The sequence below is a fragment of the Oncorhynchus mykiss genome, chromosome Y (genome assembly GCF_013265735.2).
Source record: "Oncorhynchus mykiss isolate Arlee chromosome Y, USDA_OmykA_1.1, whole genome shotgun sequence".
In the NCBI taxonomy this organism is placed as follows: domain Eukaryota; kingdom Metazoa; phylum Chordata; class Actinopteri; order Salmoniformes; family Salmonidae; genus Oncorhynchus; species Oncorhynchus mykiss.
In genome coordinates this window covers 7,538,950-7,565,170 of record NC_048593.1, presented here as the reverse complement: position 1 = coordinate 7,565,170, position 26,221 = coordinate 7,538,950, and the positions used below count along the sequence as shown (strand labels likewise).

The window sequence follows — 26,221 nt, the reverse complement described above, 5'->3', positions numbered from 1 at the left end:
ATTAAGGGCTATGGTTATAGGCTATGTAGGCTATGGTTGTTTTTAATCTAATTAAACGAAATGGGGGGGAAACCTATCATTTTTTATGTTTATAAATACGAGATTCACCAGCACAAAAGGCACATCTCTCATTCCATGGGCATTGTGTGTCATGGCAGGATAGGCTGCAACATTATCAACTGCGTGAACATTAAAACCTGCTAAAACTTCCCATTAGCGCTGCATGAAAATGTCACTTTTGCGCTTGTTTTTAAGGACACCTCAAATATTCCCAACCCTCCTACCTCAGCGCCAGCGAGTTGATGCTAGTCAGGTAAAGTGCCCAACCTGGCGTAAAGGGCTGGAAAATGACCGTTTTTACATGACAAAATTGCAAACCGCCTCCTTGGCGGAAGCGAAAATAGAGCCCAAGATGTATGTCTCATTTGCAAAAGCTTCAAATTATATTTATAGAGAGAGAGAGAGACAAAGAGAATGTGAAAAGGAGAAAGACAGAGCGTACTGAGATTCCTGTCCTGTAGTGGAGACTGACACTCAGGCACACAGACAATACGCAACCTTTCCGATGAGACGGGCAAGCATTGAAGAGAACAATTTACAAAACACAACCCACCCCCCCTTACGTAAGAAGCTGTGGGTGAATTTGGCCTGTGGCTAGAATGGAGTGCTTTTCTCTATCCCCTTCACTCTTCCCTTCTCAGTATGACATACACAGTCCAAACTAATGTCACCACGATCCTTGTGCTTTCACTAGCTTGATCAAGTTAAATAACGAGTTTTGATAATGAGTTTTGTGTGCATGTAGGCTTTCGTTTGAATCTGGCCATTGTGGTGCCAGTCTGTCTCTGCCAGATGGTTGTTCTGTTGGCCTGATTGGCAAGGTATCCATGTGGCATTGTTGTTGTGTTGCATGCAGAAACAGGCTGGCACCAGAGATGGTGTTTGTCTATAGCATTTCCTCCATAAAACGCTCATGTGACAAAGAACATGACATAAGCACATTGAAAAAGAGTATGTTGTAGTCTGCATTATTGCCCTTACCATGGTTCCATGGCACCAGCTACAGTAAGTACAAGTTGAGTTAAGTGAGTGTTGTTCTGTGTGTGTGTGAAATGTTATGACTGAAAAATGATGGTAATCATCTGAATACGTCTGTGTAGCCAATACAGAAGCTTTTGTTTTCATTGTTTTATTTCAATAATTATTTATCTTTCTGAACAGGGATAACTGTCTTGGGGCATATCTTCCTTACCGGTTACTAATTGTAATCTATATGACATAGGCCTATTGGCTAAGTGGATAACGTTGTTTTATATTGTATTGTATAGGATAGCTAGTTACCTTCTCTAGGTTGGCTGGCCTTGCCGCTCCACTCCAGAGGGTAGTCCAGGTTGGCCATGGCCTGGGTTATCCTCTCATCCATCTCCCTGAGACGACACTCCACCTCTGGATCAGGTCTGGGTCTCCCACCCCCATACCCATCCTCCTGGTCTGTCTTCCCCAGATAGGAGAGAACTGAGCCAGCACTCCTGTCACCCTCCTTGTTCCCCTCCCCTGGAGCTGCTGAAACCCTCCTCAGGACCTCCAGGTGGCTCTGGGGACTCAGACAGTCGCTATTGGCTAGCAGGTGCTCGGCCACTTCCTGTGGCAAATCACTGACGTAGTCCAGCGAGGCCCCGCCTCCACAGGGCTGGGCTCTGCCCTCTGTGTGGCAATAAGCTGTGACAGAGACAGTCTCCTGAAGGTCATGACCTGTGGAGGAGAGGAGACGAACAGACGACTGATGATGGAATGTGACAACAATACGGTCTGAGAGTCCTGCTGACACCGAGGCTGTCCTAATATGGACACAATAAGACAAGAATAGTTTTCTGCTCCCAAACATGAAGATTGTGATCTAGCAACAATGTTTGGACCAACATGGTCTTCATTAAGTTAGGCAAACTACTGCTATGAATACATCTACTGGCTTTATTAGAATCCATGTTATTTATGACCTAACATTTGAATAAAAGGGGAACTAATGATAACTGGAGGCAATGACCCTGTATCAAACTAAGGGTTCTGTTCTAACCTCAGTCAGTAGCCCTGTGTGTGACTGTCAGACTGATCTGGGATCAATGGTCACCAGGAATTGTGGGACTCACCTGGAACAGTGAAGCACAGAGACTTTCCATCCTCTGTTCTCTTCCCTACAGTAACATGGGCTAGTCTGGAACCTTCTAAAACCACATAGAACTCTGTCTGTTCTGGTTCTAGATCTGGAACCTGCAGAAGAGCACACACTTCCAATTGGCCCTGAGAAGAGAGATCGACAGAGAGAGAACAACAGAGAGAGAACAAGAGAAAGACAAAGAGAGAGAAAGGGGGTGGGGATAAAAAGGGTTTTACTGTGTGATATCACGATATGGTTTCATTGGTTTTCTATCTAGAGAGAAGAAAGACAGCTCATCAACACATTCCTGTGACTGTTAATCAAGGACACCATTCATAACGTTACATTATGGACTATAACTACTGTTCTCTGAAGGAATGTAACAAGGTACAATACCACTATAGGGAGTCGTACTCTCACGACTTCGATTGAAGAACTAGAATCACACCTGACAAGGCCAATGAAACTATGGGGAATGGAGTCCCGCCTCAACGGATACTAAATGAAATGGCCCATGGCAGACCTCCCAGACCTCAACCCCGCAAGATCCAATAGACTGGGTATGAGCATCCTGCGCGCTGCTTCATGACCCTTTCCTGGCCCAGCTGTAAGCATCACCACTTGTGTGGTGATGCCCAACTCAACGCAGCATAAATATCCCCTGCAGTCAACCCTTTAAATAGCTGCCAGACCCCTGGTGGAGTGGGCCCGCACGCCGCTAGGTAACCTTTGCCCCTTCCTGCTCTATGCCACCTTAGTCTCCAGGGGCAAACTGAGTACAGGAAGGGTGTACGGATAATGTGTGGAGGTTCCCAACACATTTAACCCGAGGCCAAAGTCATGAGCAGGGAGGTCTTGTGGGAGAGGATCTTCAGATCCGACTCCAGAGTCTCAAAGGGGGCCGCACTCAGTGCCTCCAAAACCAGAGCCAAAACGCATGTAGGTGTAATAGGTTTAGAGACTAGTCAGACTGTGCACACCTTTCTGGAACAGCACAGGGGGTGGCCACCCAGTGTGGCTCTGTCAATTCCCACATGACGCCCTGAAATAACGGCCAAAAGAATCAATGATAAGCCCTCCTGGCGCAACCCTCTCCAATGTGGGCTGAATCAGCTCCACGGGAGGAAATACATAAAGGAGGCTCCGAGGCAACTGGAGCGCCAGGGGGTCCGTTCCCAACGGAGAGCTCGGGTCCCTCTGACACTGCATGTTTTCTCACGATGTGGAAAGGTCTAGGTTGGCCCTGCCCGAACCTCTCCCATATCTGGGTAACCACCCAGGTGTCTAGCCACCTATGGCCACCCTGGATAGCAGATCTGGACCCAAGCAAAAGCAAGTGTGCCCCGCTCCACAGCAACAGGGAGCGTACCAAAGCGAGGACAGGGAGAGACCGGGTCCCCCCCCTGCTTGTTGATGTAAGCTACTGTCGTCCTGTTTTCAGGTCTGACCAGTACATGCCAGCCCAACAACGAGGGAGGAGAAGCCTGAGTGCCAAATACACTGTCAGAAGCTCCAGGTAATTGATATGCCAGGTGCTCTGTGCCAGAGTCCATACCCCCAGAATCGAGTAGCCATTGCACAGCACGCCCCATCCTTGGGGGGTGTGTGTGTGTGTCGTGACCACCTTGCAGAATAACACCTGGCCCATGAGAACCGCTTGCGACAGTACCTGGGGGTCTCCCCAATGAGCCAGTGCTCGAAGGCATGCCAGGGACACCTGAATCGCCCGATTTAGATGAAATGTGTCCAATCCAGTGGCTAGCACCCAGCGCTGGAAAGGCTGCATTAATAATAGCCCCAGGGGAACAACTACTATCATAGAAGCCATCATCCCCAGTAGGCGCAGGAATTGACGAAAACACACTGTACGCCACATCCGAACTTGGGCCAAGCAGAGCCGGAAACCAGTGCTGCCCGTGGGAATCAGCTATATCCGAATAGGTCGATCCCCAGTGTGGATCCATTGGCCTTTGCCCTGCTCCAACCTCCAGGCCTGCCACATCCTGATTATAACCTATTTTTCTAAAGCCTATAACCAACATGACTTTTAACTTAACGCTCTCATGATGGTGATGAAAAGAACCACAGCCGGGTCACGCTAACCCATCTGTGGTCTCTTGGGGATCAGGAGTCATTAGAGCAGGGCTCTGTAGCGGGATCTTGATCCACACACACACACGTCGTCAGGGGAGCCAGCCCTGAGCTACTGCCCTGAGCTACTGCAACAACAAGTTCAACAGCAAGTGGCCTGAATAAATAGCCTAGTAGCCTCAAAACAAGAATGACTTCGAAAAACAGAAGACGCATCTGATATGCTGGCAGGACTCATCTACACTTACAAGTGCACGCATGCACACACACAAACAAGCACATGAACACGCACACAATACCGCCTAGTTTAACTTCCCTGGTCTTTGAATAATGTACAATAGCAACTATTGGAGCTGTGTTCTGCTATTCACTGAAGTGCAAAGTAGATCCAAAGTAGAGAAACAGGTTCTAATCCTCTTACAGAATCATAATAGGACTGATAAAAGGCCCTTATTAAAAACAAATGACTTCATGGATCAGCTTTGATGAAATCAAATCAAATTGTATTAGTCACATGCGCCAAATACAACCTTACAGTGAAATGCTTACTTACGAGCCCCTAACCAACAATGCAGTTTAAAAAAAAATAAGGATAAGAAATAAAAGAAACAAACAATTAAAGAGCAGCAGTAAAATAAAAATAGCGAGACTATATACAGGGGGTACAGGTACAGAGTCAATGAGCGGGGGCACCGGTTAGTTGAGGTAATATGTAGATGTAGGTAGAGTTAAAGTGATAATGCACAGACGATAACAACAGAGAGTAGCAGGGTTGTAAAAGGAGGGGATGCAAATAGTCTGGGTAGACATTTGATTCAGGAGTCTTATTGCTTGGGGGTAGAATCTGTTTAGAAGCCTCAGACTTAGACTTGGCGCTCCGGTACTGCTTGCCGTGCGGTAGTAGAGAGAACAGTCTATGACTAGGGTGGCTGGAGTCTTTGACAATTTTAGGGCCTTCCTCGGACACCGTCTGGTATAGAGATCCTGGATGGCAGATGGCAGGAAACTTGGCCCCAGTGATGTACTTGGCAGTTTGCACTATCCTCTGTAGTGCCTTGCGGTCGGAGGCCGAGCAGTTACCATACCAGGCAGTGATGCAACTGGTCAGTATGCTCTCAATAGTGCAGCTGTAGAACCTTTTGATGATCTGAGGACCCAGGCCAAAGCTTTTCAGTCTCCTGACGGGGAATAGGTTGTCATGCCCTCTTCAAGCATGTCTTGGTGTGCTTGGTACATGTTAGTTTGTTGCGCATGTGGACACCAAGGAACTTGAAACTCTCTACCTGCTCCACTGCAGCCCCTTTGATGAGAATGGGGGCGTGCTCGGTCCTCTTTTTCCTGTACTTCTCAATCATCTCCTTTGTCTTGATCACGTTGAGGGAGAGGTTGTTGTCCTGGCACCACACGGCCAGGTCTCTGACCTCCTCCCTATAGGCTCTCGTTGTTGTCGGTGATCAGGCCTACCACTGTTGTGTCATCGGCAAAATTAATTATGATGTTGGTGTCGTGCCTGGCCATGCAGTCATGAGTGAACCGGGAATACAGGAGGGGACTGAGCACACACCCCTGAGGGGCCCCTGTGTTGAGGATCAGCGTGGCAGATGTGTGTTACCTATCCTTACCACCTGGGGGCGGCCCATCAGGAAGTCCAGGATCCAGTTGCAGAGGGAGGTGTTTAGTCCCAGGTTCCTTAGCTTATTGATTAGCTTTGAGGGCACTATGGTGTTGAACGCTGAGCTGTAGTCAATGAATAGCATTCTCACATAGGTGTTCCTTTTGTCCAGGTGGGAAAGGACAGTGTGGAGTGCAATAGAGATTGCATCATCTGTGGATCTGTTGGGGCGGTGTGCAAATTGGAGTGGGTCTAGGGTTTCTGGGATAATGGTGTTAATGTGAGCCATGACCAGCCTTTCAAAGCACTTCATGGCTACAGATGTAAGTGCTACGGGTTGGTAGTCATTTAGGCAGGTTACCTTAGTGTTTTTGGGCACAGGCACTATGGTGGTCTGCTTAAAACATGTTGGTATTACAGTCTCGGACAGGGAGAGGTTGATAATGTCAGTGAAAACACTTGCCAGTTGGTCAGCGCATGCTCGCAGTACACGTCCTGGTAATCCGTCTGGCCCTGCGGCCTTGTGATTATTGACCTGTTTAAAGGTCTTACTCACATCGGCTGCGGAGAGCATGATCACACAGTCTTCCGGAACAGCTAGTGCTCTCATGCATGTTTCAGTGTTATTTGCCTCGAAGCGAGCTTAGAAGTAATTTAGCTTGTCTGGTAGGCTCGTGTCACTGGGCAGCTCTCGGCTGTGCTTCTCTTTGTAGTCTATAATGGTTTGCAAGCCCTGCCACATACGACGAGCGTCAGAGCCGGTATAGTACGATTCGATCTTAGTCCTGTATTGACGCTTTGCCTGTTTGATGGTTCATCGCAGGGCATGGTGGGATTTCTTATAAGCGTCCAGGTTAGAGTACCGCTCCTTGAAAGTGGAAGCTCTAGCCTTTAGCTCAGTGCGGATGTTGCCTGTAATCCATGGCTTCTGGTTGGGGTATGTACTCACAGTCACTGTGGGGACGATGTCATCGATGCACTTATTAATGAAGCCAATGACTGATGTGGTGTACTCCTCAATGCCATCGGAGGAATCCCGGAACATATTCCAGTCTGTGCTAGCAAAACAGTCCTGTAGTTTAGCATCTGCTTCATCTGACCACTTTTTCATTTATCTAGTCACTGGTGCTTCCTGCTTTTATTTTTGCTTGTAAGCAGGAATCAGGAGGATATAATTATGGTCAGATTTGCCAAATGGAGGGCGACCTTTGTATGCGTCTCTGCGTGTGGAGTAAAGGTGGTCCAGAGTTTTTTTTCCCTCTGGTTGGACATTTAAAAATTTTTATTTTTTATTTTATTTTTTTATTTCACCTTTATTTAACCAGGTAGGCTAGTTGAGAACAAGTTCTCATTTGCAACTGCGACCTGGCCAAGATAAGGCATAGCAGTGTGAACAGACAACACAGAGTTACACATGGAGTGAACAATTAACAAGTCAATAACACAGTAGAAAAAAGGGGAGTCTATATATACATTGTGTGCAAAAGGCATGAGAAGGTAGGCAAATAATTACAATTATGCAGATTAACACTGGAGTGATAAATGATCAGATGGTTATGTAAAGGTAGAGATAGAGATATTGGTGTGCAAAAGAGCAGAAAAATAAATAAATAAAAACAGTATGGGGATGAGGTAGGTGAAAATGGGTGGGCTATTTACCAATAGACTATGTACAGCTGCAGCGATCGGTTAGCTGCTCAGATAGCAGATGTTTGAAGTTGGTGAGGGAGATAAAAGTCTCCAACTTCAGCGATTTTTGCAATTCGTTCCAATCACAGGCAGCAGAGAACTGGAACGAAAGGCGGCCAAATGAGGTGTTGGCTTTAGGGATGATCAGTGAGATACACCTGCTGGAGCGCGTGCTACGGATGGGTGTTGCCATCGTAACCAGTGAACTGAGATAAGGCGGAGCTTTACCTAGCATGGACTTGTAGATGACCTGGAGCCAGTGGGTCTGGCGACGAATATGTAGCGAGGGCCAGCCGACTAGAGCATACAAGTCGCAGTGGTGGTTGGTATAAGGTGCTTTAGTGACAAAACGGATGGCACTGTGATAAACTGCATCCAGTTTGCTGAGTAGAGTGTTGGAAGCAATTTTGTAGATGACATCGCCGAAGTCGAGGATCGGTAGGATAGTCAGTTTTACTAGGGTAAGTTTGGCGGCGTGAGTGAAGGAGGCTTTGTTGCGGAATAGAAAGCCGACTCTTGATTTGATTTTCGATTGGAGATGTTTGATATGGGTCTGGAAGGAGAGTTTAGAGTCTAGCCAGACACCTAGGTACTTATAGATGTCCACATATTCAAGGTCGGAACCATCCAGGGTGGTGATGCTGGTCAGGCGTGCGGGTGCAGGCAGCGAACGGTTGAAAAGCATGCATTTGGTTTTACTAGCGTTTAAGAGCAGTTGGAGGCCACGGAAGGAGTGCTGTATGGCATTGAAGCTCGTTTGGAGGTTAGATAGCACAGTGTCCAAGGACGGGCCGGAAGTATATAGAATGGTGTCGTCTGCGTAGAGGTGGATCAGGGAATCGCCCGCAGCATGAGAAACATCATTGATATATACAGAGAAAAGAGTCGGCCCGAGAATTGAACCCTGTGGCACCCCCATAGAGACTGCCAGAGGACCGGACAGCATGCCCTCCGATTTGACACACTGAACTCTGTCTGCAAAGTAATTGGTGAACCAGGCAAGGCAGTCATCCGAAAAACCGAGGCTACTGAGTCTGCCGATAAGAATACGGTGATTGACAGAGTCGAAAGCCTTGGCAAGGTCTATGAAGACGGCTGCACAGTACTGTCTTTTATCGATGGCGGTTATGATATCGTTTAGTACCTTGAGCGTGGCTGAGGTACACCCGTGACCGGCTCGGAAACCAGATTGCACAGCGGAGAAGGTACGGCGGGATTCAAGATGGTCAGTGATCTGTTTGTTGACTTGGCTTTCGAAGACCTTAGATAGGCAGGGCAGGATGGATATTGGTCTGTAACAGTTTGGGTCCAGGGTGTCGCCCCCTTTGAAGAGGGGGATGACTGCGGCAGCTTTCCAATCCTTGGGGATCTCAGACGATATGAAAGAGAGGTTGAACAGGCTGGTAATAGGGGTTGCGACAATGGCGGCGGATAGTTTCAGGAATAGAGGGTCCAGATTGTCAAGCCCAGCTGATTTGTACGGGTCCAGGTTTTGCAGCTCTTTCAGAACATCTGCTATCTGGATTTGGGTAAAGGAGAACCTGGAGAGGCTTGGGCGAGTAGCTGCGGGGGGGGGAGCTGTTGGACGAGGTTGGAGTAGCCAGGCGGAAGGCATGGCCAGCCGTTGAGAAATGCTTGTTGAAGTTTTCGATAATCATGGATTTATCGGTGGTGACCGTGTTACCTAGCCTCAGTGCAGTGGGCAGCTGGGAGGAGGTGCTCTTGTTCTCCATGGACTTCACAGTGTCCCAGAACTTTTTGGAGTTGGAGCTACAGGATGCAAACTTCTGCCTGAAGAAGTTGGCTTTAGCTTTCCTGACTGACTGTGTGTATTGGTTCCTGACTTCCCTGAACAGTTGCATATCGCGGGGACTGTTCGATGTTAGTGCAGTCCGCCACAGGATGTTTTTGTGCTGGTCGAGGGCAGTCAGGTCTGGAGTGAACCAGGGGCTATAACTGTTCTTAGTTCTGCATTTTTTGAACGGAGCATGCTTATCTAAAATGGTGAGGAAGTTACTTTTAAAGAAAGACCAGGCATCCTCAACTGACGGGATGAGGTCAATGTCCTTCCAGGATACCCGGGCCAGGTCAATTAGAAAGGCCTGCTCACAGAAGTGTTTTAGGGAGCGTTTGACAGTGATGAGGGGTGGTCGTTTGACTGCGGCTCCATAGCGGATACAGGCAATGAGGCAGTGATCGCTGAGATCCTGGTTGAAGACAGCGGAGGTGTATTTGGAGGGCCAGTTGGTCAGGATGACGTCAATGAGGGTGCCCTTGTTTACAGAGTTAGGGTTGTACCTGGTGGGTTCCTTGATGATTTGAGTGAGATTGAGGGCATCTAGCTTAGATTGTAGGACTGCCGGGGTGTTAAGCATATCCCAGTTTAGGTCACCTAACAGAACAAACTCTGAAGATAGATGGGGGGCGATCAATTCACAAATGGTGTCCAGGGCACAGCTGGGAGCTGAGGGGGGTCGGTAGCAGGCGGCAACAGTGAGAGACTTATTTCTGGAGAGAGTAATTTTCAAAATTAGTAGTTCGAACTGTTTGGGTATGGACCTGGAAAGTATGACATTACTTTGCAGGCTATCTCTGCAGTAGACTGCAACTCCTCCTCCTTTGGCAGTTCTATCTTGACGGAAGATGTTATAGTTGGGTATGGAAATCTCAGAATTTTTGGTGGCCTTCCTGAGCCAGGATTCAGACACGGCAAGGACATCAGGGTTAGCAGAGTGTGCTAGAGCAGTGAGTAAGACAAACTTAGGGAGGAGGCTTCTGATGTTGACATGCATGAAACCAAGGCTTTTTCGATCACAGAAGTCAACAAATGAGGGTGCCTGGGGACATGCAGGGCCTGGGTTTACCTCCACATCACCCGCGGAACAGAGGAGGAGTAGTATGAGGGTGCGGCTGAAGGCTATCAAAACTGGTCGCCTAGGGCGTTGGGGACAGAGAATAAGAGGAGCAGGTTTCTGGGCATGGTAGAATATATTCAGGGCATAATGCGCAAACAGGGGTATGGTGGGGTGCGGGTACAGCGGAGGTAAGCCCAGGCACTGGGTGATGATGAGAGAGGTTGTATCTCTGGACATGCTGGTTGTAATGGGTGAGGTCACCGCATGTGTGGGGGGTGGGACAAAGGAGGTAACAGGGGTATAAAGAGTGGAACTAGGGGCTCCATTGTAAACTAAAACAATGATAACTAACCTGCACAACAGTATACAAGGCATATTGACATTTGAGAAAGACATACAGCGAGGCATACAGTAATCACAGGTGTTGAATTGGGAGAGCTAGCTAAAACAGTAGGTGAGACAACAGCTAATCAGCTAGCACAACAACAGCAGGTAGAATGGCGATTGATTAGGCAGAGAGGGTCGGATTAACTACACACAGAGCCTAAGTGCGGCTGGGGCCGACAGATAAAACATAAACAAGCAGAATGGATTACCGTGATTAATGGACAGTCCAGCATGCATCAGCTATGTAGCCAAGTGATCAGTGTCCAAGGGGCAGCGGTGGATGGGGCAGGGAAGCTGGACTGGCGAGTGTTATCCAGGTTAGAAAACTAACAATGACCAAATAGCTTGTAGCCAGTTAGCTGGTTAGCTTCTGGAGGTTCTTGAGTGTGTTCTAAAAATGTAAAGATAATAGCGGTTCCGTATCACATTGGGTGAGGCAGGTTACCGGAAGGTATAAACAAATTAAAAATCGAAAAGGGATAGAAAGTAAATATGGGTTCAGTGAGTGTTTGGGATGCGGCGATTCAGACGGTTAGCAGGCCTGTGCTAACAAGCTAACAGTTAGTAGACGGTGCTAAACACGGTAGCAGTTAGCGGACCGGGCTAAACAAGCTAGCAGTTAGCAGGCCGAATTTGCAAGCAAGGAGATAGCAAGGGCTAGAGAGTTAGCCTTTGGGGACGTCGCGATGGGGGTATCTGTTTATTCCTCTTCATGCAGTGACATCGATGGACCGGTCGTGGGTCTGGATATTGTAGCCCAGGAGCTCAAAATGTTCCGTTTGCAATGGGAATCCGGGGATGAAAAATAAAATAAAATAATAAATAGGTCCGTTATGCTCTGGTTAGAGTCGCGTTGTACGAACTGGCGAGAGCTTTCCGAGCTAAAGGTTAGCTGATGACCGGTTAGCTGAAGACCGCTAGCAATGTTTTGCTGAAGCTGGTAGTTCGTTGGCTAGCTTCAGTTGAGGGGTTCCAAGGTCCGAAGTAAATATAAATACTTTAGGAAAAATAGCTACGTTGGGTGAGGCGGGTTGCAGGAGAGTATTTAGAAGAAGTTGAGGTTCAGCAAAAAGTTTTAAAGATATGTGAAGAAAAAAACCCGAAAACAAACGATATATACAAGGGACACAACACGACAATACGTCCTACTGCTACTCCATCTTGGATCCAAAAGATGACATGCTGATAGAAATTTGGTAAAACAGATTTAAGTTTCCCTGCATTAAAGTCCCCGGCTGCCAGGAGCACCGCCTCTGGGTGAGCGTTTTCTTATTTGCTTATGGTGGAATACAGCTCATCTGTCTTAGTGATAGCCTCAGTCTGTGGTTGTATGTAAACAGCTACGAAAAATACAGATAAACTCCCTAGGTAGATAGTGTGGTCTACAGCTTATCATTAGATACTCTACCTCAGGCAAGCAATAGCTCAAGATTTCCTTAGATATTGTGCACCAGCTGTTATTTAGAAAAATACATAGTCCCCCGCCCCTTGTCTTACCAGATGCCACTGTTCTATCCTGCCGGTGCAGCGTATAACCAGCCAGCTGTATGTTGATAGTGTCGTCATTCAGCCACGACTCTATGAAGCATAAGATATTACATTTTTGAAAGTCCCGTTGGTAGTTTAATCTTCCGCGTAGGTCATTGATTTTATTCTCCAAAGATTGCACGTTTGCTAACAGAATGGAAGGAAGTGGGGGTTTATTTGATCGTCTACGAATTCTCAGAAGGCAGCCGCCCTCTAGCCCCTTTTCTCTGCCTCTTCTTCACGCAAATCATGGGGATCTGGCCTGTTCCCGAGAAAGTCGTATATCATTCGCGTCGGGCTCATCAGACTCGTTAAATGAAAAAAGGATTCTGCCAGTCCGTGGTGAGTAAGCGCAGTCCTGATGTCCAGAAGCTATTTTCGGTCATAAGAGACGGTAGCGGCAAAATTATGTACAAAATAAGTAAAAAAATAAGTTGCAAATAAACAAAAAAAAAACACAATCGGTTGGGGACACGTAAAACATCAATCAGCCTTTTTCTCCGGCGCCATTGTTACATCAAAGATCATCTGAGGCCATAGTGCTTAGAACTCTGCCATTCCAACATAGAACTCTGATATTTCAACTGCCATACCAACTTTCAGCACCTATACAGCAGGCTACCTTTGGGATGGCAGGTAGCCCAGTGGTTAGAGCGTTGGACTAGTAACCGAAAGATCGAAGAATCCCCGAGCTGACAAGGTAAAAAACTGGCTGTCATTGAAAATAAGAATTTGTTCTTAACTGACTTGCCTAGTTAAATTAAAGGTAAAAATAAAAAATAAGTTGTTTTATGCACATGAAAAGGCAAAGGGAACATTGATGTACATTCCAGAATGGGAATCACACGGAGGTCTTCAGGGTGGCTTTGTGTGTGTGCGCGCACATCGGAACAGAGAAATGTTACAGTACACTGCCTGAGCCTCTGAACAAATCTAGCACACTAATGACACATTAATGTAAAAGTCAAAATGACAGACACTCAAACTCGCATGGCATCATAAGCATTATAGGGACTTATTTGTAAAAGTAACCTGAATTTTTTGTGCAAACCTACTGATACCATGTATGAAGAACGATACACAAAACTGGAAGTTATCAACATGTCTAAATGTAAGTCTTTAAAAACCATGTCCCAAGGCTATTGCACTGAATGATTTTGCAGTAGATTATACTTGTATTACTGGGTCTTCTGTGCAATGTAGCCACACACATTATGTGGTAGACTTAATGTGTTTTATCATAGTTGCTTGCATCCAAAAGGCCCCGTTATAACGTTTCAGGTAAGACCCAAGTGCAGACTGTGTTGAAGAAACGATGTTTATTGCAGCAATAGGGGCACGCAAACGACAGGTCAAGGCAGGCAGGGGTCAATAATGCAGAGCGGTGGGGCCAAGGTACAGGACGGCTGGCAGGCTCAGGGTCAAGGGCAGGCAGAGTGGTCAGGCAGGCGGGCTCAGAGTCCAGGCAGACAAGGATCAAAACCAGGAGGGCGAGAGAAAGAGAGAATGGGGAAAAACGCTGGTTGACTTGACAAACAAGACAAACAGAGAACATGGGATACACAGGGGATAATGGGGAAGATGGGCGACACCTGGAGGGGGGTGGAGACAATCACAAGGACAGGTGAAACAGATCAGGGCATGACAGTACCCACCCTCTAGAGACGCCACATGGCAAAGGGCTGTGAGACATGGGTTTAGACACCTGAAAAGTAGAAAGTATACGGAGGGTACGGGGCAAAAGAAGATGAACAGCAGAGGGGCTAATTATCTTGGAGCGGGGGGGAAAGGTCTCGGCTTCCGGGGGGTGTAGCAGCGGGGCTATAGTGGCGTGTCAGAGCTTCCGGCTTAACATCCTTGTTTACTGGTTGGTGTTGCGAAGTGGCCCGGGCCTTACTGAACCCCTCCCGGAGGTCCTGGTACTCCACGGGAATGGCGGAGAGATCCAGGGCAATTTCCAAGCACCCAGGAAGACGTCCCGGGGCAGGCAGAGCTGATTTCAGGCAATGAGTGTGGCAGAACGGGCTTCAGCTGACGATGGCACCAGTAGACCAGTCAATCGAGGGATTGTGTCGCTGGAGCCAAGAGAATCCCAATACCACAGGAACCAGCTGAGACTCAATTAGCAGAAATTGGATCATCTCGTTGTGGTTCCCCGACACTCGTAGGTTGATGGGGGTGGTATGGTGGGTGACCCAGCCTATAGAACGCCCGTCCAGCGCTCTAACATTCATGGCAAAGGAGAGGGGTTAGTGGGGATGCCCAGCTCGGACGGCAGGGCAACGTCCATAAGACTCATATCGGCCCCCGAGTCAATGAGTACCTGGAGAGACTTGGACTGGTCGCCCCACAGCAGTGTGGCATGGAGATGTGGCGAGTAGGGGGGGAAGCTAAATTGTCATTAGGACAATTTCATTGCTACCAATGAGTTAGGTCTCTTGAAGTGACAGGTAGAGACATAATGACCGGCAGTACCGCAATACAGACAACTCTGGCTGTTAAGTCTGCGTACCTGTTCGGCTGGAGACAGCCTAGCCCTACCGAGCTGCATCGGCTCGGGAAGAGATAAATCGGCAGTCTTCGGAGGCTCTTGGAGGAACTCGGGTAAGCTCAGATCCTCTCTGGGACGTAGACACCGGGGACTTCTGGAGTCCATCAGATGCAAGATGGGATCATTGAATGAGCGATTGGGACCACAATCAAACCTCTTCTCCCTTCTGCGTTCCCACAGCCGTCCATCGATCCATGAGTCGAGATCCGTTGGTAGTTCTGGGGTTGCAAGCTCGTCCTTTACTTCCTCCGATACTCCGTGGCGAACAGCGCTTCAGGCTTCCAGGCACCCTCCACTGCTATCGTGCGGAATTCCACTGCATAGTCTGCAACACTGAGGGAGTCCTGCCGTAGCTGGAGTAACCTCCGGGCAGTCTCTCTCCCGGACCCTGAACGAAACAAAGTGCAGCTAGTTTGCAGTCTTTCCAGCTTCAGGTTGAAGTTTTGCGTTAGCTGTGTTGTTGGCTAACTCCTGTGAACAACAGTGTCCTGGCGAGAGAGCCAGGTGAAATCGTTTGACATGACTGTAAGTTAGCCGTAGTTGGCTAGCTAGGGATAGCTAGTGTCCTGGCGAGAGAGCCAGGTGAAATCGTTTGACATGACTGTAAGTTAGCCGTAGTTGGCTAAGCAAGGGATAAGAACGTTGTCAACCAGTATGGCAATAGAACCTTTAGGACAAACGACTGGGTTGCATCCATAGATACAGAACAAAAAGACTTAATGACCGGGTCGTGTCTCTGGCAACCGAACCGATAGAACGAACAACCAGCCGGCTTGGGTAGCAACCCAAGATTTGTGTAGGGACTATATCTTGTGAAAGGATGAAATGGCATGAATAAATTCATCAAAATAAAGTTTTTAATTCAAATATGTTGTATAAAAGTGCTAATGCCCTTGAAGCCGGTGTTTGGAAGATATATTGGCTCGACTTCATCTCGGGCCGCACAACACCCGTGGCAATATATCCACCCAACACTGGCTTCTCTGGCATTATAACTTAAATAGAATCCCTCACATTCTCCTCTTCTAATGTAAATCACCAGCGGCCTGCCAGTCGTCTACCAGGTAATCTCTCATAGCCAGCCAACAAAACTGCCAGATCACCTCACACATACCACACACACACACACACACACACAACACACACACACACTTCATCTCATTCAAACTCAGTAAATCGCAGTCTGAAGGTTCCACACACAGCACAAACCACAAACCACCCCTTCAGACCAGACACAGGCAGTTGCACAGTGAGAACTTCTATCAATACTACCGTTTGTTCATTGTACTGATTGTGGACTTTCTGGTGTGGTGAGAGGAAAGGCTCCATGTTGTCTTTGTGCAGGACTGCTACACCATAAAACTTTTACAGGCCAGTTACAATAACAGTCTTTAAATTAGTGAAATATAGCACAGCTTACATCCACAAAGCAGAGCATTTAAGTCTGGCTCTCATTCAGAGGTGAGAGGAGCCGTGCTGCAGAGGCAGAGCTATGACCTTAGGGTGGAGACTACACTTCATCTTGTAACACAGATGTATTAGTTCAACCTTTATGGTACATTTTTGGCCATACAGACATATACCAGTGAGAGTTAAACTGAAACATGGTAAAAACCTAGTAAACTCTAGTAAGAGTAAGTGAGTATCTGTGAGTACTTTCAAAGTAACAGCGAGCACTGTACCGTTTTAAAAATGTCACGGCTCACTAGAGAATTTAAGTTCTGCAACCAGAGATAATGGTCTAAACAACAAGAGAAAACTAGGATATGAATCATGAATGTTACGTGTTCCATGTGACCCAGTCGCTTATTGCGGCCAGATTTACAGACCAAAGAGGCGACTAGGCTCTCAATAACAGAAAGAAAACGTCTTCAGGTCAACTCTGAAACACTGGTAAACTAGTAAAAACAAACTGATACTCTACTCTCGTTCTGTCCTCCAGAAATCTGGCAAAACTTTAGCGACTGGCCGGCCCGGCTGGCTGGCCCACCCAGGATTCTACCACACAAAAGAAGAGAGGAAGAGAAAAAAAGGGCAGTGGGAGAGTGAGGGGAAGAGAGATAGAGGGAGAGAGTAAGAGAGACAGTAAGAGAGAGAGAGAGAGAGAGAGAGAGAGTAAGAGAGAGAGAGTAAGAGAGAGAGTGAGTGAGTGAGAGAGAGAGAGAGAGAAAGAGAGCGAGAGAGAGAGAGAGAGTAAGAGAGCGAGTCATTACACATTTAATGAAAATAAATGAGAAGCTTTAAAATGACTTTCTGAAAACCCACTCCTAATTCACCTCAAATAGAAAACACACGTACTGACCTTTAGAATAAACATATAGCCACTCAGGTCTGGGCCTACCTGCTCAGAACCAATAAACAATACATTCATCTTTTATAGTTCTCATTCTCTCTTTTACTGGGCCCTATTTCCTTACCACTTGAGCACACTATTTATCAAACACACACATGCTGTCTCTCTCACACACACACACACACACACACACACACACACACACGTATGTATAAAATAATGGGCTTTTAGTGGTCTCAGTAGGCCTTGTCCATCTGGAGAACAGGCCGGATGTAAAGGATTCTATCCCAGGGTGTAACACACCAGGGTTAGATTTCACCTGCAGCTCAACCTCAACACAACGCCAGTCAGTCAACCACCAACCGGAGGGAGAAACAGGGAACGGAGAGAGAGGAAACGGAGAGAGGGAAAATGAAAGGGCATCGAGAGAGAGGTAGCTGAGGAGAAACATTACAGGTAGTCACACACATGTAAGACACACACACACAGAGAGAGAATGAACAACAGTATAGCAGCACTTACATATAGAGGCACTTCTCCTCTGTTCAACTCCATGTTCTGAGCATCTGATGAAACAATAAGAAGGAAAGTGACACGGTCATATATATTATTACCACCATAGTACAACTGTAATAACCAATATGTACCAACAACCCTGCATATATCTGATTAACAACACACTGGTATCATCAAAACAATGATCAGCACGCCATGAAATTATATCCCAGATTTTGTCCAAACTCCTCTCTACAGTAATTCCAGTACTGAAGCAGTTTATTAAATTGGGCAGTCAGGGCTACAGCATCACAAGGCTCTGCTCTACGTGCGAGACACAGCCTAATCTCTTCGTCCTGGTATGTCGGAACATGAGGTCTTCTATGAAACACCGTTATCCTTTCATTATTATCCCATCTCTCCTTCCATTCCCTCCATCCCTCCATATTTCTATTTTTTTACTCCATGGGAAAGAGCGATCCAATCTGTCTGTCGGCGTCTAGACTACGTGTATTTTACCTGAACTTTCCAAGAATTAGAGAATCAGCTCAAATTGGAAGGCTTTAGTGTGCAGTCTGTCTTTGCAGGGTACGTTATTTGCTGTGTTTCTCTCTCTATTTTGTGGCAGGTTGCAGGAATGGAGGACACTGTGCTGAAAGTGTAACTTTAGCCACCTGCATACACCTGATCCGGTCTGAATTTACTCTCAGCTGTTTGTGCGTGTGAATACTGCATGACTTCAAAGTGAAAGAGAGATGCTGTCAGCCCTATAGAGGTATAGCTCAGTCTAGACAAGGGAATGATGAGAAACAACTATCAAAGAGGAAAGCAACCAATAAATCTTACTTGTCTTGTGAGTTACATTTTCCACTGTCGTTACATGATAAAAGTCCCTCAAATTACATCAAAACCCAGAGATTTTGACAGGTGATACTCAGTGGTGTGCTGGAGGGATGTCGCAGGAAATGAATATCACTGTCCTTTTCACTGACGGTTGCTAATGTAGTCAGAGGATACCCTTGTCAATAGATAAGGTGCCTGATGCCACGGGCTGGTGCGTGATTTTCATGATCCTGTAACAGGTATTGCTATTACCTGGTATTGTCACTCATGATATTATCATTCTATAATGGTGTTATCACTCTCATGGCTGCGGGGTCAGAAAGAAACTTTGGAACTATGGATATAAAAACAAAACTTTCGTAATATGGGTGCAGCGTAACAGTTTGTGTGTGTAGGGTCGCTGTTTATGTGTGTCACTGTCTGATATAGAATAACCTGCATGTTCTCTTTCAAATATTTGTTTCGGTATCTCACTATGGGATATCGTTGGACAAGCCTATCACTACGGAAGGTCCAATCACACAACATCTTTCAAAGTCAGACAGGTCGAGTGGCGAATGAGGAGAGACCCTACTCAATATCAGTCCCCACGCCCGCGCTCTGGTCATTCTTGCTCTCTATAAGCTTTCCTCAGCACGACTTGGTCCTTGTCTTCCTGCTTCACTGTTCTCAGGCGAACTGCAAGGCATAACGCTACCAAACGTGAGTACTGACCGAACGGAAATATTTGCTTTGAGTAGAATTTGCTTCGTAGATACCCATAGACTTCCAGTCATTGCGCTAACGGTAGTTAGCATTGGCTCGTGAAACTACCTCTAACTTCCTTCATACTGGACACAGAGACACACAAATCTGACTCTGGGGAAGTAGATGAAAGGCCTCATTTCCAAAATCCCAAAGTATCCCTTTAATTCGAGGATAAAACCATTGTGTGTCTCTCAGAGTTATGGAACCTGCTACCCCTACTCAAGGAGAACCGAGCACAGCACCTGCCACAGCACCGGCACACCCCTGCCCCGGCACCGGCTAGCCATGTGGGGCTATGATAGCAGGCAAGGATACACACTTTGTGTATCACCTGCTTGGGGTAAGAACATGCACTGACGGCTCTCGCTCACCTGGTGTCCTGCATGCATTGTAAGGAGTTGCCGAGGACCGGCCTCAAACGGAGACTGCGTAAAGCAGCCCCTCCTCGAGGCTCCTCTTCCTCATAGCTTTCGGGCGAGGAGGAAACTCCACACCCCCAACCCCAGACCTCCTGAGCTCCCTCCCTCAACTTCCACCCGCTGTTTGACTAACACACAGCGGGGGAGGGGGAGCTCATTATCGAAGAGGATGACGATGACAGCATTAGTCATCTCTTCCCTGACGAAGACAATCGGGAAGAGGAACTCCAAGCCCAGGGCTCAAGGCCCTCCAGTGCCCTAAGCGGAGCATTGAAACCCAAGAAGAAGTACTGGCTTATTGATGTTTACAAGCGGGCTGCAGCCAAACTCAATATTGGGTGGAATGCACCTGAGGGGGGCGGCAATGCCGAGAGGGACTGGTTCGATGAGAAGAGAATCCCTTCTCGCACAATCCCGGGGAAGCAACTCCTCCCGACGGTCCCAGCCTGTTTGGCGGAAGCCAAACGTAACAAGGAAAAGCTCCTGTACAGCAATGCCCTGACTATGGAGTTCGCAGCTTTGGACATGCAGGGCATGGAGGTGCTGGGTTTCAGCATGCCTCCGGTTGGAGAGCAATCCTTGGCCAACCACCACAACCCCAGCTGTGTCTCCTCTCTGACCAGCATTTCCCTTCCTGGAAAGATGGAGAGCTTCTCAGTCTCAATCCTCCAGAAGGTCTAAGAGTCGGTGGCACTTTCAGTATGGACTCTTGAGTTTGCCAACGACACTGCTTTACTAATTTCATATGTATATACTGGTTTCTACTCTACTGTATTTTAGTCAATACCACTCCGCCATTGCTCGTCGTAATACTGATATATTACTTAACTCCATTCTTTTACTTTTAGATTTGTGTATTGTTGTGAATTATTAGACATTACTGCACTGTTGGAGCTAGGAACACAAGCATTTTGCTACATCCACAATAAATATATGTATGTGACCAATAAAATGTGATTTAATAACACATCCCTACTGATGGCCTACCAGGTCGGAGCTGTTACAGGAGATGGGCAGCCTCCGATGCATCGGGAGGGCTAACCGTGATCCCAGGGAGGAAATCTGCGTTGTCGCACATACAGTTGAAGTCGGAAGTTTACATACACTTAGGTTGGAGTCATTAAATCTCATTTTTCAACCACTCCACAAATTTCTTGTTAACAAAATATTGTTTTGGCAAGTCGGCTAGGACATCTACTTTGTGCGTGACAAGTAAGTTTTCCAACAATTGTTTACAGACAGATTTTTCACTTATAATTTACTGTATCACAATTCCTGTGGGTCAGAAGTTTACATACACTAAGTTGACTGTGCCTTTAAACTCCAGAAAATGATGTCATGGCTTTAGAAGCTTCTGATAGGCTAATAGGTGCGAACTTCACAAGAAGGAGGGCAAAGCCTTCAACTTCACCTTGCCTCACATACCTGGGAACCGTGGAACCCCAGCAAGAAGAATGCATGGCTTCCGGGTAGGGAGAGGGCAGTACACTGGCGCTAGGGCCACTAAAACCCCTGTAACGCTGCAGACTGCGAGCCACCAGTCAAGACCCAATAACAGAGGCAGCCAGTGGGGGAAGCGGTCCATTGTTGCACCTGCAACGAGGCCCAGCCCCATTGATTCCCTTGGAGCGAAGAAGAGGTCAGTCCCCAGCGGCAGAGAGGGGCAGTCAACAGTTCACACCATATTCTAGCCTGTCCCCTCTTGGGCTGAGCGCAGACTTTCCTCCCCCAACACAACGGGGGAGAGGCACAATTGCGCTCCATGAGCCCTATCCCCGTGCAGCGGCTCATTCCTATATGTCCAGCCACAGGGAAGATGGAGGGAGTTCACTCAACTCTAGTTCTGGGATGAGAAACCAAAAATAGATTGACACAGACCATACCGATCACTTCATACCATACCGATCAGCATTTTGCTGATATCGTTCATTACGGTTAGTAGCCTATACTAGAGAAATGTGAAGCAGCAAATAAAATACGTTTGAAAAATAACTTGTGGGCAACTCGCTACAAGAGCAGTGAACTGGCACACATGCACAGTCCAGCCCTGGGTCCTGTCCTCAGTCACAAAGGGGTAGACACTCCAGTGTTATGAAACCACCCACTTTCAACGCTCCATTTTGGACCTACGGGTCCTCAACAGCTATGTGAGGAAGTTCATATTCCGTATGCTCAACGTGCTGTCTCGCTCTATTCTGCCAGGTTTCTCGGGTTCACCTTTCAGGGCACGGCCTACGAGTACCTTGCTTTCTCCTTCGGGCTTGCAATAGCCACCCAGACGTTCAGCAAGTGTGTTAAAGTGGCTCTGGCATCCTGGTTCAAGATCAACCAGAAAAAGAGCTTAGTTTGGTGCACACTCAGAGACTAGAAAGAATACCTGGGCGTCGGACTGGATTCTATCTCTTCTGGACCACACTATCGGTCAGCCGCATCAAGCCGTTCCATCAGTGTATTGCCCTGTTCAGAATATGTCTCAGAGTGCTGGGGTTGATGGCTTCCACCATTTCAGTAGTACTACTGGGACTACTGAGGATGAGAGACTCCCAGCATTGGGTCTCTGCCCAGTGCCTGTGTACTTTGTCACCTAAATCGAAAGGTAAAAGGTGACCACAGTCTGTCTCTCGGTCCTCCGCCACTGGAGGAGCCCCTTCATCTTCGTTACAGGCATTCTCCTAGGGGTCAGTCAGTGAGGTGTTGATGACAGAAGCATCACTCACGTGATGGGGCCCAGTTCACGAGGGAAGAGCGGTAAACAGGTAAAACTACAGTAAAGTGGTAAAACTACCTTGACCTACTGACAGTATTCCTATCTCTAAAACACTTTTTGCTCTTCTTCTGGAATTGTCACATCCTGGTCATGACAGACAATACGACTGTGATAGCATACATCAACCGCCAGGGTGGCACTCATTCTCGGCATCTACGTAGACTGGCTGTCAAGATTATTCTGTGGAACAGAGCACAACTCCTCTCATTACGCGTGACTGATGTCCCGGGAGTACTGAACGTAGGAGCGGACTTGTTGTCCAGAGGGAATCCCATTCATGGGGATTGGAGGCTCAATCCCCAAGTGCTGAACCAGATCTGGGATAGATACGGTCGAGTATCTTCACATAATACAAAGACGCACACTGCCCGCTGTTCTTTGCCCTGGCAGGAGATGCACCACTAGGGGTGGACACTCTGGCACACCCTTGGCCAAGGGTGCTGCTCTATGCTTTTCCTCCTTTCTGCCTAATACTCCCTACTCAAGCTTTGTTCCCTCACACTGGTTAATCTTGAAAGCCCCTCAAGGTTAAATGCACACAATAATATCATTATTGTTGATAGTCAGATCAATATAAGTTTGTTTAAAACGTTTGCATGCTTTGCAAGAAGAATGATTTTCCCTAATAATCCTGTTTTTATGGACACTTGTGGTGATCGGGTCAGCTGTTTGTTCACTTGCAAGAAATGCGTAATTCGGCAGGAATTTATAAGGCTATGTGAGAGGTTATAGACCTAGAGTCAGTGTCCAGATTTTAGTTTCTATTTAACCCATCTGACCAGTAGGCTACAGTTCAAGCCTATTTGAAATCTATCTTGTGACTGTTGAAATGGTCTCACAATCATCACACATAACACTGCTATAATCCTCTTTTACCACTTCACCAAATCTTTCCAAAACATTTCTTTTCTGGCCGTCCCTTCTCTTTTACTCTCCATTTCGCAGCTTTTCTCTGACTGTTCTGCCCCTGGCCATCATCGTCAATAAGAATTTGTTCTTAACTTAAATCGGCAATCTAAATAAATGTTTGCAAAGCCTATTTGATTCTGAGATCGTACATATTAAGTCTGTGAAAACGTAATTTTCCCACACTTTCTTCACTCACAAAAAAAAGGAGGGAGGCTTGCACTACCATTGCTGGCACATGCACATAAAGAAATACACTGCCAGAACACAGATTAAGCTGTTTACATGTCCAAATAATTAAAAGGATTGAAACAACTGCTTTTCTGGGCAATCAGTATATGCTTACTTTGATTTTACACCGATTAAGATTAGCAGAGTAAAGTGTTCACATGACAAATGCCACACTCGGCCTACAGCCATAATCAGTTTAAAATCAGATTATTAGTGCTCATGTAAACATACTCAGTGTGACTTTGTCTTCGTGTTTCTGGGATATTTACATTGTTTTCTTCACATGCTAGGTTGTTAGTTTGAGTTGGAAAGAACTGCTAGCGAAGAGACATTGAAGATTCTCATCTTTTCTATTATTTGTTTCAGACACCATGGGAGGGCCCCGTTAACCCGGTAACTGCATACCATTAACTGCAAAGCAGGATACCCTGGCAGAATGATATAATATCATGTGGAATTGTATCAAATCGGGTGGTCTTTTGTTTTGCAAACTCTGCTATTGTGCATTCAGTACAGAAAAAAACTGTCTCTAGAGCTACGCAAATTAAATTAAAGGGCAACTATACAATCCAAAATTGTCACGCCCTTTTATTCTCTATTTTGTTTAGGCCAGGGTGTGACTACGGTGGGCATTCTATGGTCCTTTTTCTATGTTTTTGTATTTCTTTGTTTTTGGATGGGTATGGTTCTCAATCAGGAACAGCTGTCTATCGTGGTCTCTGATTGAGAACCATACTTAGGTAGCTCTTGCCCACATGGGTTTTGTGGGTAGTTCTTTTCTCTTTAGTGTGTTTTTCACCTGACGGAGCTGTTTCGGTTGTTTCTTTTGTTCCTTGTTGAATTTAGTGTTCAGTTTGTTATAATAACGATGAACACTTACCACACTGCGCATTGGTCCTCCTCTCCTTCTCACGACGAATATCGTTACAGAACTACCCAAAAGGAGGAATGGACATGGGAGGACATCTTGAATGGCAAGGGATCCTACAAATGGGAGGCGATCCTGGCTGGAAGGGATCGCCTCCCATGGGAACAGGTGGAGGGAGCCAGGAGAGCGGAGGCAGCAAGAAAAGGGAACCAGCGATATGAGGGAACACGGCTGGCAAGGAAGCCCCCAACATTTCTTGGGGGGGGCACACGGGGAGTGTGGCAGAGTCAGGAGTCAGGCCAGCCCCACGCACCAGGCCTCCTGTGCGCCTCCCTAGCCCTGCACGTCCTGTGCCAGCTTGGCGCTACAGCTCTCCAAGACGTGCTTACCATGGCGGGGATCGTACTGGTCAGGCACCGTGTTATGCGGTGGAGCGCACGGTGTCTCCAGTACGCGTTCTTAGCCCGGTGCGCAACATCCCAGCTCCCCGCATCTGCCGGGCTAGGGTGAGGATCCAGCCAGGACGGATGGTGCCAGCCCTGCTCTCCAGACCTCCAGTGCGTCTCCTCGGGCCAAGATATCCTGTGTCTCCTGTGTGTCTGCACAGCCCAGTGCGTCCTGTGCCTGCGCCCCGCACATGCCGGACTAGAATCACCATCCAGCCAGGAAGGGTTGTGCAGGCCCTTAATTCGAGACCTCCAGTGCGCTTCCACGGCCCGGTCTATCCTGTGCCTCCTCCAAGGACCAGGCCGTCTCTCCGTCTCCTTCCTGCATCTTGGTCCTCACCTTCTCCTTCCAACAGCCGTTACAAAAATATGTTTTTTATTTTCTTCCCAGACCTCAAATGTCATCTCCTGATGTGGTTTAAGGATTGTTGTGGACTTGGAAAAACAACCAAATCGGATGTTCTATTAAAATAAGTGATTTTTTTTTGTGAAAACGTGAAGAAAATCTGGGGAAAATCCGAAATCTGCAAAAACAAAGCCGAGAAACCGTACTTGTTGTTGGTGTTATTATGGCAAATAAATGCATTGGCTGGTAATAATTATAAGTGTCAGGTAATGAATGAGTGGCTGGTAGATTTTTTTTCATCTACCTGCCACAATGGCTGGTGGACCAAAAAGTTAGTTTTTAGGCCCTGTTCATAAACCATGTCGTGGGTTGCTCCAAAACCACTCAGGCATTTGTTTACACCTTGTTCAGTCATGTTACCTCATTAGCTAGCTAGCTAACAACCTGGTTACTTTACCAGTATATCTAGACATTTGGGGGCACAGAAAGAAAGGAAATAGCTTTTTCAAAAGATCAATGATCATAGAAATGAATGACTGATCTCTTACTATATATATCTCAATCATTTAAAAATATCCTAGATTGTATGTTGTGCTTTTAACTTTTTTTTACGTTGGGAAAATATTAATTTAGAGCCCTGCATACACCACTCGCCTTGAAAAAGCCTCAGGTGTTGTGACGTCCTCCTAACCCTGACCGCTCTACTCTTTAGTGAGTCTGTGTGTAAGAAACCTGATTTTGGCCCCTAGCCAGACACTGGGCCTGAGGAGACTAACTGATGTGAACAATGACTAACCAGTCACTCTCTACACAATAGAGAACAAACATGTCAAAACCAGAAGGAACACAAGTTTTGACATCTGGTCATGTACCCAAATATTTTCAAATGTCAACATCCTGAGAGGTCAAGTGGCAATGAATCTGGTTACTGTCACATGACAACACCTACGTCAACTGTACATTACCTGAACTGGTGAATCTTGATTTCACCAT

General features: G+C 46.9%; 1 protein-coding gene across 3 annotated transcripts in view; it reads right to left on the bottom strand.

Annotated features, from left to right (window-relative positions):
* The window catches only part of LOC110509575 (rho guanine nucleotide exchange factor 28), a 111,852-nt gene that overhangs the window by 71,723 nt on the left and 13,908 nt on the right, over window positions 1-26,221 (bottom strand). For all 3 annotated transcript variants that reach the window (XM_036968085.1, XM_036968087.1, XM_036968086.1), the window contains 3 exons: window positions 17,683-17,726; window positions 2,148-2,298; window positions 1,342-1,752 (listed from right to left, as the gene is read on the bottom strand). In XM_036968085.1, the coding sequence (XP_036823980.1) occupies window positions 1,342-1,752; window positions 2,148-2,298; window positions 17,683-17,715 (595 nt within the window). In that variant the 5' untranslated portion in view covers window positions 17,716-17,726. The remainder of the gene's footprint in view (window positions 1-1,341; window positions 1,753-2,147; window positions 2,299-17,682; window positions 17,727-26,221) is intronic.